The sequence below is a fragment of the Leucopleurus acutus genome, assembly GCF_964270905.1.
Source record: "Leucopleurus acutus genome assembly, chromosome: 19".
Lineage (NCBI taxonomy): Eukaryota > Metazoa > Chordata > Mammalia > Artiodactyla > Delphinidae > Leucopleurus > Leucopleurus acutus.
This window is the reverse complement of record NC_139161.1, coordinates 51,842,766-51,860,580: the sequence shown is the minus strand read 5'-3', so window position 1 is coordinate 51,860,580 and position 17,815 is coordinate 51,842,766. Positions and strand designations below refer to the sequence as shown.

The 17,815-nt window shown below is 58.4% G+C and overlaps 4 protein-coding genes across 4 annotated transcripts; all 4 read right to left on the bottom strand.

Moving 5' to 3' along the window:
• Nucleotides 1-1,116: 1,116 nt before the first annotated feature.
• FGF11 (fibroblast growth factor 11) lies at nt 1,117-4,964 on the bottom strand (the record flags this gene model as incomplete). The annotated part of the gene is made up of 5 exons (XM_082861630.1): nt 1,117-1,295; nt 1,562-1,760; nt 2,376-2,479; nt 3,012-3,122; nt 4,772-4,964. 5 exons carry the CDS (start codon nt 4,962-4,964, stop codon nt 1,117-1,119), a joined length of 786 nt encoding a protein of 261 aa, XP_082717756.1.
• A 2,098-nt stretch (nt 4,965-7,062) lies between these two features.
• Nucleotides 7,063-8,835, bottom strand: TMEM102 (transmembrane protein 102). Its single transcript, XM_082861568.1, has 2 exons — nt 8,507-8,835; nt 7,063-8,405 (listed from the first exon to the last, which is right to left on the bottom strand). Exons 1-2 carry the CDS (start codon nt 8,718-8,720, stop codon nt 7,081-7,083), a joined length of 1,539 nt encoding a protein of 512 aa, XP_082717694.1. The 5' UTR covers nt 8,721-8,835; the 3' UTR covers nt 7,063-7,080.
• Nucleotides 8,836-11,132: 2,297 nt separating this feature from the next.
• Nucleotides 11,133-14,254, bottom strand: SPEM3 (SPEM family member 3; the record flags this gene model as incomplete). Its single annotated transcript, XM_082861629.1, is given in 8 exon segments — nt 11,133-11,280; nt 11,282-11,612; nt 11,705-11,776; nt 11,921-12,502; nt 12,505-13,261; nt 13,311-13,472; nt 13,542-13,730; nt 14,117-14,254. Coding segments are annotated over 8 exon segments (2,379 nt in total).
• Nucleotides 14,255-15,007: 753 nt separating this feature from the next.
• On the bottom strand, nt 15,008-16,754 carry SPEM2 (SPEM family member 2; the record flags this gene model as incomplete). Its single annotated transcript, XM_082860856.1, has 3 exons — nt 16,614-16,754; nt 16,394-16,451; nt 15,008-16,260 (listed from the first exon to the last, which is right to left on the bottom strand). Exons 1-3 carry the CDS (start codon nt 16,749-16,751, stop codon nt 15,008-15,010), a joined length of 1,449 nt encoding a protein of 482 aa, XP_082716982.1. The 5' UTR covers nt 16,752-16,754.
• Between the last annotated feature and the right edge of the window lie 1,061 nt (nt 16,755-17,815).

Below are 17,815 nucleotides of genomic sequence, written 5' to 3'. Positions count from 1 at the left end.
GGAATTCCTGCTGAGGTAGCTAAGTGTTCATGTCCCCCCAACCCAGGCACAGGTCCAGTCATGCCATGGTTCTGGCCACTTTCCCATCCTAGCTGCCCTTCTATGAGCCAGGGATTCCTTCCAAAACTCCTCTGCCCTTCCTCAGCCTCTGTTCCCTGGCAGGACCCCAGCTGAGTTGCAGGAGCTAGAAACTGCATGTAAAAAATAAGGTTAGCATTCTATAGGAAGAATAAGATTTTTGGAAAATTGTCTAGGGAAAACAAGAAGTTCTGGACTTAGTTCTTTGTGAATCATAGCTGGGTCCTTTCCAGAGCTCCTGCTTAACAGGTATCACTAGAGAAGGTGGAAGCGTGGGTCTAGAACTCTTACTCTAGAGCAATAACATGCCTATATAGGCTCTAGTTCCATCCTAGAGGGAAGGGCTGAGAGTCGTGGTCTATGTCCTAGAGCTGAGATTCAGAAGGAAGTATGGCTCTGTATGTGTCTAGAACACCACGCTCTAGAATTGGGTGTCTCTGAGGTAAGAAAGTTAAACCTGTGGTGATCTGAGACTGGCCCAATTCAGGCCAAGACCAGCAGCTGGACAGGGCCCAAATCCAGCCTCTCTCTAATTGGAAACCAGGGGTCCATCTGGGTGAAGGACAGAAGCCTGATGGATCCAGAACAGAGCCTGGCAGCATGCCTGTGTTCCAGCACAGACCCTGGGTGCAGAAATGGCCCTGGCTGGGGTGCCTGGTGTTCCAGAGCCTGTCTGGAACAAGGCAAAAGGTGGAGTAGCGAAAGAAGGAAACTAATCCTGAGCTGCAGTGGACCTATAAGTCTATGGCTTGGTGGCCATGAAAAGGGCAAAGGGCTCCAGGAACTGGCTGAGCCCGGGGTGGGGAAGATTTATGCCCTGGTTTTGTCAGTTTTGGAACCCCCCCCGCACCATCTCGGGAAAAGGCTTTGGAGGGCGTAAGTGTGGAAGGAAAGAAGTGATCAGCCAGGACCATTTTCAGACATCCCCCTCTCTGACCCCTTTCCCGGGCCCAAGGATCTAAGGGTCTCAGCAGCCCCGGAAGTCATGGCCGGCCCCTAGGCTCCCTCAGGGTAGAGCACCTGGTGGGACATGGCTGCTCAGGGCATGAGTGTGGCAGCAGGGGTGAGAGCAGGGCCAGAAGCAGGGCTGGGAGACAGGCTGTGGTGGTGGCTAGAGCAGGGAGCTTCCAGTCTGGGGACTACATGGCAGCGGGCAGGGGGACTGGAAGGGGAGGTCTCAGGGACACTGTGGAGAGAAGGCTCCCGGTACACAGCCACTGTGAAGGGGAGAGAGAGGAGCAGGAAGGAGAGTTAGGCACCAAGAGAGCTCTGAAAGGGCTCCCTTCCCCTACACTCCTCCTCTGGGAACCCACAGAAGGAGAGCTTCCCAAACCTCCAAAGGCCAAAGCCTTCCTGGCTTGACCTGTCATAGCATGTGTCCTCTTAAAACACTTATAGCCCTTAGCTGTGTGTCACTAAATGTCCATGTCTAGGTCAATACCGTCCCATGTGGTCCACCTCTTCCCTGGGGGTCCATACTCACCCTCCAGGAGCTTGGGCACAAAGTGGGCGGCTGCCTTGGTCTTCTTGACTCGATTTCCCTTCATGACTCGGCCCTCCTTGTCCAGGCCCAGGTACCAGGCCCGGCCAGAACGACGCTGGCGATAGAGAGCAGAGGCGTACAGGACATAGTAATTCTCAAAGACGCACTCCTTAAAGCGACACTCAGCTGTGAAATGTGGCTGAGGAGACAAAGATCCAGAAAGGCACACACAGACAGAAAGACAAAAAGACACATCACTGAACAGAAGGGAGCCCTGGGAAGAACAAGGCAGGATATAATCCATACGTTTGAGACTGGGAGAGCCAACTTCTGAGTCCACGCAGGAACTGGGAGAAAGGGAGGATGAGGAAGAGTCTGGTGGCCCCCCGAGGGCCGGGACCTAGACTTCTGGGGGCCTGGGATAAGAAGATAACTTCTCTCTGCTCTACTCCCAACCTCTCACCATCCAGGGCACCTGGAGGGAATTTCTGCTTGGAGGAGTTCCTGAATCCTTCCCCAGCATCCTGAATGACTCTGGGGAAGTGAGTAATAATGAGGTCTAGAGGAGGTTGGAGAAGACACAGGGGTCCTAAAAGGTTGAAAGAGTTGGACATTCAAAGAGCCTGGGGGTATTTAAGAGGCTATTCGAGGAGAAGGGATTGGAGGGATGCTAGAGGAGGTGCTTGGGAGCGGGCAGTGAGGACAGGCAAGAGCTGGAGGGAGAGGAAGCCCTGAGCTGCAAAATATCTGTAGTTGGGAAGGCTGTAGCTAGGGGAGTCCCCTGACTCCAGGCCACTTTGCCCCCTTGTCTCACCGAGCTGTAGAGCAGCCCCTCAGCGTTCATGGCCACGTAGTGACCCAGCTTGGCACTCTGGATGGTGACTACACGGAGCCCCACAGGGATCAGGTTGAAGTGGGCTGGGGGTGGAGAGAATGGGTATCAGTACGCCAAGCCTCCAATCCCCATCTGAGCCCCCCCTCAATTCTGGTCCCAGTTCTACTTCTTCCTTTGCGGGGTCAAAAAGCCAGACTGGGGCTTCCCTGGTGGCGTAGTGGTTGAGAATCTGCCTGCTAATGCAGGGGACACAGGTTCAAGCCCTGGTCTGGGAGGATCCCACATGCCGCAGAGCAACTAGGCCCGTAAGCCACAACTACTGAGCCTGCGCGTCTGAAGCCTGTGCTCCGCAACAAGAGAGGCCGCGATAGTGAGAGGCCCGCGCACAGCGATGAAGAGTGGCCCCCGCTCGACACAACTAGAGAAAGCCCTCGCACAGAAACCAAGACCCAACACAGCAAAAATAAATTAATTAATTAATAAACTCCTACCCCCAACATCTAAAAAAAAAAAAAAAGCCAGACTGAAAACAACAGAACCTGAAGCCACAATAGGACTGTCATCTCCTATGCCTGCGCTCCCCCTTCCCACCCAGCAGCTGGCTTCCCCTCTCACTGAAAGAGCTGGTGTCCTCTGGGGTGCCCTGGATGCTCCCATCGGAATTCGCCTGGAGGTAGAAACCCTGGCGGCAGAACAGTTTGGTGACGATGCCTTTGAGCTGAGGCTCTGGAGAGAGAGACATTCATCTTGGAACATGACATCTCTGTTCCCAGAAACATTGCTACACTTGGCGGGATCAGAGGAGAGAAAGAAAGGAGGATGGAGGGAAGGAAGAGGGTCCCAGGGCCCCAACTCCCTGACCCTCTAAGCAAGCTCTCTCCCACCTCTCTTTGACTCCAGAGGAAGCTGGGGTGTGGGTCCCTTCTGCTTCCTCTAACCAGCTTTCAGTTTAATTGATTGAAATGTATTTAATTCCTACTCTACAGCTCAACCAGAATGGGGGGAGGGGAGAAGAAGGAAGAGGAAGGGGAGAGATACATGGAAACGCAGAGGACAAAGGGAGACAGGCAGAGCTGCTGAAGGGGCAGTGTGTTTGCGAATGTGGGGGGCATTAAGGTGACCCCAGGGTAGGGGCGCCCCCTCAGGAGTGGGGGTGGGACTGGGCCTGACGCTGACTCAGCACCTGCTGCTGCGGCTGCCTCTCGCTTCGCGCGGGCCTCGCCTTGGCCCAGCGCCGGCCTGTCTGACACTGACCCATCTGTCTGTCTGTCTGTCTGTCAGTCTGCTGGCTCGCGGGGTCCCCGCCCTCCCTGAGGCTCAGCCTCTCCCCTTCAGCCAGGTAACCCGCCTGGGATGGGGGATATTCGGTACCAAACCAAGGAAATGGGGGAGGGGGCCAGGGAGCTGGTGAGGCAGGCTGACTCACGTGGGGGCTGGGTCCCACTCAAAGGGTGGGCTGCGGACCGTACCACTGCGGAGGGCCGGCGGCGGGGGGAGGAGGACGCCAGCGGGGGGTGGGGGGGGTCTCCCCCTAGGGGAGCTGAGAGAGGACAGGAGCGAGGCCAGAGGGACTTCCCGCCTGTCGCACCTGGACGGGGACCACACGCTAACCCTCACAACTCTCCTCCCCCGGCGCTTGCGGCCGAGTTCCCGGTACCCCCTCGTAGATGGTACGACCCCCAGTCTCCGTGCGGGTATCCAGGCGTTTAGTGTGTCTGAGTTCCTCGCGGCAGAGGGTCCCCTGAGCCCGTGGGACCCGATTTCTGAGTCGCGTAGGCGGTCATGGGGGAGTGCCCAGCTCTCTTCTTGAAGTGCAGGTCACGGGAGGAGGGCGCACAGAGGGGCGGACTGGCGAGGTAGCTGCAAGGACACCCGGGGGAGAGCTGGGGAGATTGGTACCGAGCCAGGCAAGCTCGGCGAGGCGGAACGGATCCAAGGCTCGGAGGAGCGGGAGAACCGAGGCGGGGGCGGGGCTGCCGGAGCCGCAGAAACCCTCGGGGTGACCCAGGCGTCCGGAACCCCCAGGCCCCTCCACTCGGCATTGAAAGAATCGCGAGAGACGGCACGTAGGCAGAGGATGGTGGGGGTGGGGACTCCTGTGTTGGGAGGGGGGCCGAGCGGGAGCTGCCAGGCTTCGGGGCACCAGGCTTAGCCCCTCAAGCCTTCCCCTTGCCCTCGAAAGCAAGGGGACTCGGGGTTATGGGCGAGAGAGAAGGGAAACTGAGGCATCGTCTGGCCGAGAGTTTGTGGTCCAGGCCCACCCCCTTTCACTTTTGGGGAGCCCCCGTCAGTCGGGCCCCGCTCTTCCGAGTCCCTGGCCTCAACCTCCCAGGCAGAGAGACCCCCGGCCCGGAGACCCCGCCCCAGCCACTCACCCGGGCAGCGGTCCGGCCGCGCGGGCCGCCCCCCGCACAGTCGCACCTTGGACAGCAGGATGAGGAGCTGCTTCTGGCAAAGGGACTTGGTGCCGCGGGGACACACGCGCCGCTGCGCCGACACGGGCCGGCTGCCCCCGGGCTCGTGGACCTCCCGCTTCTGCCGGATCAGGCTGCTGGCCAGTGCCGCCATGGCGCCCCGGGAGGAGACACCCCAAAACCGGCAGGCTCCCGGAGCGCGCTGCCCCCCCCCCCGGAGAAGCCCGCTAGCTCACCAGGACATGCTCTTGACTCTCCGGTCCGACTCGCCGCCTCACCCACGGGACCTGAGGATAAGCCCTAGACGACCCCCACCCCAGGCACCAGCTCCCACCCTTGGGCCTCGTGCTAGTTTCGCCAGACCCAGCAGCCTATGTACCTCTCAGTTGACCCCACCCTCGACCTTTGCCCCCCACAGAAAACTCCCCCTTCTCTGATCTCTAGTGTCCCTGTCCCCCACTAACACTATCCCAAAGCCAAGACCCTCAAATTTTCCAGGATGTGGTTCCAATATCCCCAGGCACCTTTCCACCCTATTTCCGGGCCGTGCACTCCTGCCAAAGCCACTCTTGTAATTTTAAGGGTGTGGGTCCTTAGCTTTGGGGATATTAGCTCACCCCACCCCTGCTGGGGTGCTGCCAGTGTCTAGGGAGAACCCAACCTTGGTGTCTTTTCCTTTGCCACCCACTAAGTGAAGGATCCCCCACTTTTTTTCACTGAAATCCCCAAAAAACTATGCCTTGAAATATCCAGACTGTCGCCAATCAGCAAGAAGAGGTTCCCAGACCCTGTCTCTGGACGATACCGCTTTTTACCAAGTCACCCCCAATTCTAGTGGCACAGCGTTCCAGCTGCTGAGCCCCCTTCCTCACCTTGTTACCATCCACTCCTTTTGAAGTCACCTCCAAATCCGCCCTTCCTAGTGGTTACACCAGGTGGTTGTCTGGAGGGCCCTCTGTCACCTCGGAATAAGGAGCATAGGTTTTTGGCTTTTTTTTTCTGGCAGCCCCTAATTTCCTCGGGGACAGCTGGTGCTGTTTAGATCCCACGCCCTCCAATCCAACCAGCCCCCCGAGAGAGGAGTGCACCCACGTTGTCACGGGTCCCCAAATGTGAACAGACCCGCTGTAAGTCAGAGCGCATCAGAGCTTTCTGCGACAGGGCTTCCTTGTCCTCCCCGGGACTGCCTATAGCACCCCCTCTTCCTTCCCCGACGCCCCTCAACCTGTCCTGTCTTGTCGATCCGGGGTCGGCTGGCGCTGGCTCCGGTTCCAGGCTCCTCCCTCCCTGTACCCCGCAAGCGGAGCTTCCCCCCACGCCCGGCTAGGCGTCCCGGACCCCAGGAAGGATTGAGGGTGTCTCCGCAGAGCGCCCTGGTCTGGCGAAGTGAGCACTGGGCCTGGCGGCTGGGCCAAGCGGAGCGGCGGCAGCGGAGGCAGCGGTAGCGGCTGTGGGAAGCTGAGGCGGCGGCGGCGACAGCGGCTCCCCTCTCCTCCGAGAGCCGGCCCGGGGGCGGGGCAGGGGGCGGAGACGCCGGGAAAGAGTGGCGGGGGTGAAGCTGGGCGGGCGGAACCCCGGGGTTCCTTGGAGGCAGGGAGTGGCGAAGGTCTTAGAGACAGGCGGAGCCGAGGCAAGGCCGCATGTCTCGGGGTTCAGAGGAGGAGGGACAAGGAGGCGACTCCACTGAATGGAACTCTGGATGGGAGGAGAGGTTGGGCTTAGATAGATGGAATGGCGGATGCCCCGAGAATGGAGAAAGGGACCCTATTGCCCGGGATGGAGGACGGAACTGGATGAGGAAGGTGGGGGGAATAACTGAAGAGATAGCGGTGGTGGTGAAGTCTAGCCTGGGGTGAAATCCGGCCTCCTTAATGTCTCTGCTTTTGTGTGAGACAAACTGTCAGTCCCTGGTCTCCATACCTCTCTCCTTTACACGTTTTTTCAGCAAATATATTACCCCCATCCCTATTGACTCCTAAGAGAAAAGACCATAAGAACTGGCGGGAGATGGATGCCAGACGCTGCACCGGAGTGGGAGGGGTGCTGGCCACAGATTTGGAAAGTGGAGAGGCCAGAATGGAACGACCTGTGCCAGGGATGGGGCGGGAGGAGGGTACGAGGAAGCGGAGGAACCGGCGAGGAGGCCTTCTAGAACGGGCTCTTCAGGCCCAAATCGCTCAGCAGCCTGTCTCCCAGGTGAGGGGAGAGCAGTTCCCTCCACATCCCGCTGGCCAACAGAAGCACATTCGAGGTTAGTAGGAACAGCGTCTTTAATGGGCCCCGCCTCCCACGCCGGCTAAGCCGCCCCCCTTGCGTGCAGCCTTGGCCTCTTCCACAGCGGCGCGCAGGGCGAGGGCAGGGTCCCTGCGAAGCAGGGCCAACGCCCCGAGCAGCGAAGCGGCGCCGTCCCCCGCACGGAGCTTTTGGCCACTCAGAAAATAGTGGGGCAGCGTCCCAGCCTCGAGCACCCGGCCCAGCTCATCCAGCAGCCCGAGGCAGCAGGCGCCCGCATTCTCGGGTCGCGCCAGATAGAGCGCGGGCAGCCGCTCGCACGCCCAGTAGAGCAACGTCCGCAGGAGGTAGGGCGCCGCGACCCTAGTCCCGGCCACCAGCGGGCGCAGCAGCGCCTGGGCCGCCGCGTGCGCTTGCAGCAGGGGAACGGGTATGCGCGTCTTGAGCGCCAGCTCTTGGCGGGCGAAGCAGAGCTGCCAGCCGGGGGCGTCCGGCCGCTCTGTGCCGCCGCCGCCGCCGGGCACCAGGTAGAAGGAAGACGACTCCGAGGCCAGCGGGCCGGCCCACGAGTGGCTCCGAGCCCCCTGGGGCCAGCCGGCCACGGACACCACGGGGATCAAGTCGAAAAGCAAGAGGCGGCGCGGGGGCCCGGGCGTAGCCACGAGGATGGTGGTGACCCCCGCGTGGCGGGCTGCGTGGACCAAGCGCGGGGCACCCGGGACCGGAAACAGGGACTCAGCGACCGCAGCCAGTGAAGCAAAGAACCAGGCAGCCACCTGGGCGGGGCACAATGTGGGCCATGCCTCCGGAGCCTCCGACGGCTGTGGCACTGGGCTAACTTCGGCTGCTTTGGTGACGTCACCATTCGTTTTTTTCATTGGTGAGGTAAAGTCAATATCGGTTACGTCTTGTTGAGGCAACTCTGGCACTGAAACATTACTAGGTGAGTTTTCCAAAGACTCGTGTGCCTCAGGCTCAGTGACGTCACCGTGTAGCTGGTCCACGGAGATTTGCGGATCCTTGGGAGTTTCTTTGCTTTGGGCTGGGTGGATCGAATCACGTCCTCCTGGGACTGGGGGTCCTAGGCAATCCTGCCATGCCTCCCGGACCGAGGTTCCGCGTACCTGCTCTGGGAGGAAGAGCCATGCGTAACAGGATCCCACGTCCGGTTGCAGCTCCTGCCCAGTGCCATCTAGCGAAAGCACGGGCACCAGGAGTGTGAAGCCGGCGTCGTAGTGAGGTCCCCGAGCGTAGGGACCTAGAGGCGCAGGCCCCAGATCCAGGGAGCCCTCGCGAATCCCGCCACGAAGCAGCAAGAGCTCTGCCTGAGGAGGAAAGCGAGGGTCCCGGCGGTGAACGAGACCTAAGGAAAGAGAAGGGATCGTAAAGGCGTGATCCAGAGCCGGGGCGGGGTGAGGCGGAGCTGAGAGCTGCAAGTTCCCGAAGGCTGGGAGGGTTACTTACCAAGCAAAGAGAAAACAAAGTCCTTGGCCTGGAGGAGATCTGGTCCTGGCTTGGGACCTTCACTCCAGCTCGCCTGGACACCCAGCTCCTGGATCAGCTGGGTTAGTTCTTGCAGCTGCGCCCCAGAGCAGAAGTCGATGTCCGTGAGCGGCCGGGCTGGGGCTGGGGGCGGTGGGCCCCACCAGGGAGCACTCCCCCAGACCGCGGAAGCCATAGGGCTCTGTCGTTTGGGGGCTAGGAAATACACAGACGGGAGGAAGCCCAGACGGGCCGTTCCTTTTGCTGCGGAAAACTGGCCCCCGTTCTTTTCTCTTCCAGAGGCCAAGAGGGTTCCCAAGACACAGTCCGCCAATGGGTCTGCAGACGAAGGGTCCTAAATTTAGTCTTGAAAGAGAACAAATAAATACCTCCTCCGTCTTTGCCTTTTTCTCATATGCTGGTCCCCGCCCCCATGGAACGGTTCACCTGACTCAGCAGGTAGAAAGTAGCTGTTTGGCCCCTCCTAAGGAATGCAATAGCCTCCTTCGCTGCCCCTTGTCTACGCCCCCTTACCTCTTTTTTCAGAAGAAGCTAGTGGCTTGCGGCTTCCCTCTTAGGGTTAGCTACAAAGACTGGGAAGAGAATGGATAGTAAGATTCAACAGGTAACTTCTTCCTGCTGCCCGCAAGGTCACGCCCCTAAATTATAACCACGCCCCTTTCTGGAGACTGTGGGGGTGGTTCCGGACCAGCCCGGCCTCCAGTCAGAGTTCAGTCACTCCTTTCGCTCTGCAGAGATCTCGCGGCTATCCTGGGAGTTGTAGTTTGTCTTCAAAGCTACCAGGGCGTTGGGGCCACGCCCCCACATCCTTTCCTGTTCCGTTGTAGTGCCTGATGGAAGTTGTAGTTTCTTTGGAGATAAACTATTCTGTGTCTTTATGATAAACTATTCTGTGTCTTTACAAGGCCAGGTGAACCGCACAAACACTCCTTGGGGTTAGAACAGAGGCCTAATAGGATGGATCTGAATAGCAAACAATAATGACGGACATACACTAGGGCATGCGGAGAAATAGGGGACTCTACATCTCACTTGGGAGTAGAGGAGCCCTGGTCATTTAAATCTAGAAGGGTTCTTGCATGCAATTATAACTTCATTTTAGAGATGAGACTGCAAGCCTAGAAAGGTTGCACATGACTTGTCCAAGGTCAGAGCTGAGCCAGAGAGGTGTTGGAAATGGGCTCTCCGGCTGGGACGTATCTCCTTGGAATCGGCGGTGGTAACGTTAGACAAGAACACACTGATAGTGTGCATGTAGTGACCCAGGGATGGACATCTGACTCAGGGAAGGGACATATTAGTGTTGCCCACCTCAGACACACAAATGGTGGCAGGGAAAACACTTTGGAATCTCGCAGCTTATGTGTGTATACAGAAGAGTTATCAGGACTGAAAATCAAGTCCAGAGGAAACTCCAGCTGGGCTAGGGCAGGGCAATGAAAAATTATCAGGGGAAGGAAATGGCTTTCAGCGACCAGAGCTATCATGGACACAGCTTAAGTCCAGGATGAAACTAGGAGCCAGAATAATAGGACAGAAAGATAGGACACCAGAGACACACTCACAGATTAGACCAATGCATACTGGACCAGGATTTTTAACATTCCTTTTTCCCAGGGGTCTGTCTCCACAGTGAACTAGGCCTAAGTCCATGGGCAAGAAAATTAAGTGGAGACACCTCGAAAAATTGAGAGGCCTATGAAGGAGGGGACCCTCAGAATCCAGGGCTCAATTTGGGGAGCCTAAAACACAAGGTTTCCTAGTCACTGACAAAGAGAGGTCTTCTCCCTCAGTAACCAAGAGCCCCAAACACAGCCCAGAACGGGGGAGGCAAGTTTCCGTACATCTGGTCGTGACCCAAGAGACCAGATGAGGAAAACTGAAGCCTGGGCTCTTTCTCACAGTCTGGGGAAATCAGGCATTGGGTGTCCATCCCCACATCTTACCTCCTCCCCAGAGGGTGGCTTCTGAGCCACCCTAAGAAGAGCTAAGTTCTCTGGGCTCTGGGGGAGCTTTAAGATGCCGGGGGTGGGTGACAGGGAAAGGAAAATTGCTCTAAACTCTAAAGCACTGCTCTGCAATAGCATTTTCCATGATGATGCAAATGTTCTAAATCTGTGCCGTCCAGTGCAGTAGCCACTAGCTCCATGTGCCTACTGAGCCCTTAGAAGGTCGTGGCACTGAGGAACAGAATTTTTTTTTTGGCCAAGCCATGAAGCTTGCGGGGTCTGAGTTCCCTTACCAGGGATTGAACCCCAGCCACAGCAGTGAAAGCGCCAAGTCCCAACAACTGGACCGCCAGGGAACAGAACTGGATGCCAGGGAAATTCTGTTCCCTGAGGAAGAGAATTTTTAACTTAATTTTTAACAGAATTAATTTTCCTTAATTTTAACTAATTTACATTCTAATACGCATTTGGCCAGTGGCTACTGTAATTGACGATGCAACTCTAGGGCCTTGGGGATAACGGATTTAGCTAGACAGCGATGGAAGGAAAGCAGGGATAGTTTAGGTTCTCATCAGGCCCTGTGGGATGGGGCTGGGGTGGATGTCCTCAACCACCCACAGAACACTTCTCTTGTCTCTTTATTCCTCATGCATATCTGTCCCCTCTTTTTCTAAGTTGCTCATCACACACCGATATCCCCACTCCTTGATGGTCTCCAGTGAGTTGTTGGATGTCTGTAGGTGACGGCGCCTGGGAGACAGAGCTTCACACTTGTCCCTGCCTGAACTGTCTCTGGCGGGCGTCAAAGACCACATGCCCTAGCCGGGTGCCTGACCCAGGACAGTAGGGCTTCCAGCTGGTTTGGGGAGGTGTAGACATCTGGCGATAGTTCTGGCAGGCTGGAGGAACTGTATCCATTGGGTGGTACACCCAGTCTTGGCTGCCTGCTCGCCGGGAGGGTGATTGCAGCTCAATCAGTACAGGTACCTCTGAGAAGGTTAGCAGGTCATTGTAGGCCACCTGAGCCTTGGGAGAGCAGGAGTTCTGACTGGGTGGGACACAAGTCCATGGTATGTGCTGCCCTGCATCCTCCTTTCGACGAACTGCCTCAGGGGGGTCTGATGTGGGCCCAAAACTTCGACAGAGTCAGTTCCTAGAGGGTTCCTGTGGAGGCCAGGATTTGGGATAAGGCATGAGTTGTTATGGAGGCCTGATCTCTTGGATAAGCCAGAGTCTTCAGTAAGGGCTGGACCCTTATGGGGGCCAGGATCTCGATTAATTCCTGAGTGCTGTGTAAGCTAGGGTCATGGGTATGTTCTGAGCCCCTGTAAATTCCAGCATCTTGGGTAAGGCCTGGAAGCTTGTGGAGGCCTGGATCTTGAGCAAGGCCTGGGTTCTTGGGGGAGGCCTGGGTTTGGGGTAAGGCCTGGGTTTCTGGAAACTCTGCAGACTTTGGAAGGGCCTGGGGTCCTTGGGAGGATAGAACCTTGGTTGAGGCCTAGACTCTCATGAAGTCCAGGGGGTTGGGCCTGGCTTGGGGTTTGGAAAGTAGTGGATAACTGGGGAGGGATGGGGCCCTGGGAAGAGAGGACAGACCGAGGAGACTTGGAGGTTGGGGGAAAGGTGGGGGGTTGTATTAAGGTGGAGGGCTTCTGGTGGTTGCTGTGTTGATGAAGGACCCATGATCTGGGAGAAACAAGAGGCAGATAAAGAGTGCATGGTGGAGGCATGGTGCATGGTGAGCTCTGGGCACTGGTTCGAGAATGGAAGCAAGGTTGAGAAGGTGCAGCATCCTTGGAGTACAGGAATTTGGGGTAGACTGGAGTCTGGGTGTCCGTGTTTCTCTTCTCAGACCTGCAAGGAAGGAAGCTGCAGTAAGGGAAGGTCTTGGACTGTACAAATTTGTCTTTGGCATCATTTGAGATCTTCCATTCCATATTCCCCAACTCCAGGTAACCCAGTATGGATCCTGTGGAGGGCTTAGCACTGTCCCCATTACATTGCTTGAGTGTTCAGCTGTACCAGAGCTCACCAGACCATGCCCCTCTTGGGGCCTGGAGAGGGTACCCAAGTCCTTTCTGGAATACCCAGGGTTCTGAGGGGGACACACATGGAATAAGTTCTGCTTTACCCTGCGGGCATCGTAGACCACACGGCTGGAGGAGAGGCCTTGGCTGAAGGCAGACAAGGTAGAGGGAATAGAATCTAGGATGGGGGTAGGGGTGGTGGAAGGGACTGGAGTGTTCGTCAGGGCCATGACCAGCGCTAGGACAGAGGTTGTGTCAGAGGTCGGGACAGGGGCTGGTGTAGGGACTAGGGCAGGAGTAGTAGCAGGGGCAGAAGTTGGGGGAGGGACTGGGGCAGAAGTTGGGGGAGGGACCAGAGTGTTGGCATGGATATAGGTCAGATGAGCATGGGTCAGGGTGCAGACAGAAGTGTGGCCCAGGGACTGGGCTGAGGCATGTGAGGGGGCCTGGGCTTGGGCCTGCGCTGGGGTATGGGCTGAGGTATGCTCAGGGCCCTGGACCTGGGCAGGGCTGTGCTCAGGGGTGAGGGCTGGGGAGGGGGTCTGGGCCTGGGGGGTGGTGTGCTCAGGGGGGTGGAATGTGGAGCGAGTCTGGGCCTGAGGTGGGGCGTGCTCAGTGGGGTGGGTGGAGGAGAAGGTCTGGGCTTTGGCAGGAGTGTTCCCAGTGGGGTGCACTAGGGAGAAGGCCTGGGCCTGGGCGGAAGTGTGCTCATGGGCGTGGCCTCGGGAGCAGGTCTCCGACTGGGGGGTGGGTGTGCTCAGTGGGGTGGGCTGAGGAGAAGGTCTGGGCCTTGGCAGGAGCGTGCGCAGGGGGCTGAACTGGGGGGCGGGTCTGGGCCCGGGCTGGGGCCTGGGCTGGGTCAGAGTCTGGGGTCTTAGTCTTGCTGTCTTGGGGCAGGCGGAGTGGAACCACGCCCACCTTGCTCATCCTGCGGAGCTTGGAAGATGTCTCCTACCTGGAGTAAAAGTTGGCTTGGGACTTTAAGGCTGTGACCGGAGGGGCCTCCCCAGCTCCCACTACCCGCTCCTTCCACAGTCCCCGTGGAGCCTCCGTGGAAGCCCCAGCCCGTCCACACTGAGGCGGCATCCAGCAGCACTTAGAAGCATTCTCATCCTTTGTGTCTGGTATCCAGGAGTCAGGGTGGTTTGGGTGCCCGAGCAGGAAGCTTGGGCGATGGCGGAAGCAGGGAGAAACTCTTGAGCACAGGTTCTTGGGATCCACGGAGCAGCGCATGCACATGCGATGGCTGCCTACACAGCTGGCTTGCTTGTCTGCGGGGAAAGGCGAGATGGGTCAGGGCCTGGGTTCCTGAGGGGCTGAGAATCAAGGCAGGGATAGAAGAAAGGGGACAGGCCCACATCCCCTGAACCCACGCCGGCGCCCACTCACCTTTGTGGAAAATACGATTGAAAAGTGCCCGCAAGAATCTCTTCAGATGCCTCCAGAGTTGAGGGAAGAAGGGGAGGGGCGAGGCCGGGAGCAGGGTGAGCCCTGAAATCCAACCCTTGTCCGGTCACACCCCAGCAGCCCTCCCACCTCAGCCCCTTCAAGACCCCAGGGCTCCCCCAACCGCGCTGCACAGATCCTGCCCTGACCATAGTCACCACATTCATCCCCAAGTTCAGGAAGATTAATCTGATCAGGAGCAAAAGAATTGAGTCTCCTTGCTCCTGGCATTTCCTGGGGATGGTGCCAGAGCATGGCTCGGCTCTGCAGAGGGCTCGCTCACCCATGGCCGGGGGTCCAAGGACTGCCTGGGTCCCCTGGCCTCCACATAGTCACTGGGAGCCAGACTGGGTCATAGTGGGGCAGGTGGTGAGGTCACAGTGAGGGAGGGGGACGAAAAGGAGGGCCCAGGGTGGCATTCCCCTGGTAACCAGGGTCAGGTAAGCTGAGCCTGGACAGTCAAACAGGGCCCGGTGGCCGGCACACCTCCGCTCGAGCGGTCATTCATTCGCTCACCGCCCGCTGACTCACTTGTTCGAATGACACATTCCGTCTCTTGGCCCCTCTTGAGACTAGGAAGACCTTGGCCTCAGAGGCCTGCTGAAGGCCTGGTTGGAGTCCAGAGCCTCAGCCTTCTTCATGCCCTTCACTGGGCCTGGAGCTGGACCTGCCCAGATGTGGAATCTCCCAGTTTGGAAGCAGCTTCTTGTATGAGGCTCTTTGGGGACAGGGACAGCTGAGACACAGAGGAGGTGCCCAGAGACCAGTGGTTTGGAGTCTGCAGCTGCAGATGTACTTAGTGCATGGTATAGGACCAGGAGGGGCCTGCTGGCAGAACTGTGGCCACTAAACCAAAGGGACCCTCAGGCCAAGAAGGGGACACTGGCTTCTTATTGCAGGAAGCCAAGGGCAGGGACCCAGGCTGGCAGAAGGAGTGGTGCTTCCAAGCCACAGACCACCAGTGTTTCCTGGACTCTGGCGCTCTTTATTCCTCTCTCCATGCCCTGCCGCCCCCCGCCCCCGCCCCCATTTGCTGCTGGTCAGTTCATTTTCCCAGTCTGGCTCCTGTGCAGAGAGGGCCTCGAGGCCAAGGTGGAAGGTAGCAGCGAGTTGGCCCGCGCTTGGCTCTCGTGCACTTGCCGCTTCAGCTCCAGACTGTCACACACCTGGTAGTTGGCATTGCCCCCCGGGTTCCGCCTGAGTGGCATGAAGGTGGGCGGGGGTGGAGGGTGCTCGGTAGCCTGGACGTCGGGCAGGGGCTGGGAGGGGCGGAGGAGCAGCGCAGAGCTGGGAGCCAGGGCCCGCTGGTACGAGGCCTCGGCCAGCACCGTGAGGGAGGCGGACGTGGCCAGAGGGCGCCGCACGGGCAGCGTCTCAGCCCATTCGGCCGCCCGGCGCCGCACCTCGTGGGGATCCCAGGAGTAGTTCAAGTGTCCCGTGAAGGGGTGCGGGCTGCGGTTGGGTTGGCTGTGAGCACAGCTGGGGAGGCTCCGTCCGTGGGCCGGGGGGGAGTTGCGCTGCCAGGCTTTGGGCCGGCAGCACCGAGGCACCAGAGCGGATGGAGGCTCAGAGCTCTCCAGACCACGCCGCCGTTGATCCCAGGAGTCATACGGGAGCTGGCCCCTTGAGGGGTAAGTGCTGTGCCCCCCAGGGACCCACGAGGGTTTAGGGGGCAATCGTCGGGGAGGTGGTGGAGACGAGGTCCACCGGTCAGCCTCCACGTTGCCCCAGATGCGGGATGGTGAGCAGGGGGCCCCGAAGGACTGCAGCCTTAGCTCGGACTTGGCCTCCACACGCTTGGCCATGCGGCGCAGCTCGGGCGACAGGTAGAAACAGGGTGGTGGCAGGCTGGCCAGGATCCCACCCTGGCGGCCCCAGAGGCCCACGTTGGAGGGCAGGCCCATCTGCTGGTAGAGCCCTCCCCAGCACCCCCACGGGTACTTGGGTTGTGGGAAGGAAAGGTCATCTTCCTCCTCCAGGTAGGAGTCCGGGTCCTCCCGATCAAAGGAGGGCATCGGCCGCAGCTGTGACATCCCGTGGCTGCGATGCGGCCTACGGAAGCCTGAGCGGCTGTAGGGGAATTGTCTGCGGTTCTTCGGCCTCCGCTGGTGGCTGCAGGGGCGGCGGCTGCAGCTGCGTCTATGGTTGCGGAGATGATGGTAGGAGGACAGGGAGTAGCAAGCGGGCAAGGCCATCTTCACTTCCACAGGGTCCAGGGTGCAGTGGATGTGGACATCTTGGGCCTTGGCTGGAGGATGTTTGGGGGAACTTTCACAAGCCTGCGAGATTTCATCTGGGGGAGGCGAGAGTCCGTGAGGGCAGGGCAACTGTCAGAAGAGTTCAGGGTTGGGAACCTGGGGCCCTGGGTTTCTAGGGCCCTGGGAGTGGCGGGGGCGGGGTACCCCCTACCTGTCTACCGTACTTACTTTTCTGATTAATCCAATAGATGGTCTTGTCTAAGGCATTCTGGAGCCCATGCCATACCTGGGGTGGGGTGGGGTGGGGCGGGTGAAAATGAAGGCCAGGCTCTCCACCCTCACCCCCCGTCCCAGCCAAGACCGTTCCTGCAGACGGAGGTGCAGGCTGCAGCTGGTTCCCACCCTCAGCCCTCTTCACCCCTACTGGTGGTCCCCAACCATCTCTGACCATAGTTGCCATGCTGATCCCAATGCTGACAAGAACGACAAGGCCCAGCAGCAGGAGTAGGAAGTCCTCCGCATTCTGGGTACTTTCTTGGTATTGATGGCAGCACCCCAGGTTGTCATACCAGAGCCAGTTTTCCATGGTGGGGGGGTCCTAGGGCCATCTGGGCCGCAGGCCGCCCCCACCCGCCACCAGCCCTGACCCACAGTGCAGTCATGCCAGGACCTGCGGACACCCACCAACAGGTGAGGGAGCATGGTCATAACGAGGCACGTTGCAGGGAGTCACAATGCCGAGGTGGCCAATCTTTCATCCACTCAGCTGGCCCTTTATCTGGCCATCTCTGCCCTCGGCTCCCACTACATGGAGCCTAGTCCCCAGAGTTCAGTCTGCCCTTCTGTCTCCACGGGGCCTTGCTTAACTTGATTTGCAAGCATGGTTGCTACAGATGAGAGACAGTCTTCATAGGGACTGAATCATGCATAAAGGATTTCCTCCATTTCATTGTTCGAGACATTATAGCAGCTTATGTAGCCTGTTGTTATTCCCCACCCACGCCTGCTTGGGGCCAGCAGCGAGGGTGACTAGATGGATGAGTGACAGTAAGAGTCCCCTCTGGGGTCGCCCCACTGCACCATCCCCTCCTTGTCCTGCCCATTTCCCTGTCATAACCCCTCTAGTACCCACCGTACCCACCCCTTCCTGGCGGGGGGTTGCAGCCTTAGGTGTTGGTGGTCACTGAGCCCACTGGCCCCTTCGCTTCAAAGCAAGGGTTTGCCACCTTTGCCAGAGACCACCCCCAACCATGGTTTCTCTCCTTCCTAACCAACTGCCCTCCCACTGAGCCAACCCTCCGAGGTGAAAAACGGTTAGCTGCTGTCTTGAGAAAACCACATGAAATTCACAAAGCACAAAATAGATGTAATTGTGATATGACAAAAGGAATCTACTATTATAAACAGGGTACATTGCTGGGGTCTGTGAAAGTGGTACCTGGGGAACCTCAAGTCATTTTGTTTGTACAATGAACATCTCAACAGATATAGAGGAACTGGGAATTCCCAGGAGGTCCAGCGATTAGGACTCCACGCTTTCATTGATGAGGGCCCCGGTTCAATCTCTGGTTGGGGAACTAAGATCCTGCAAACCACACTGCATGGCCAAAAAGAAAAAAAAGAAAGAAAGAAATAGAAAGAGCCAGTGGG

Coding starts and splice junctions, on each gene's coding strand:
- TMEM102 (XM_082861568.1), bottom strand. CDS start 8,720: ATGGCTTCCGCGGTCTGGGGGAGTGCTCCCTGGTGGGGCCCACCGCCC. Junction 8,406..8,506: donor CTTTGTTTTCTCTTTGCTTG/GTAAGTAACCCT, acceptor CTCTTTCCTTAG/GTCTCGTTCACCGCCGGGAC.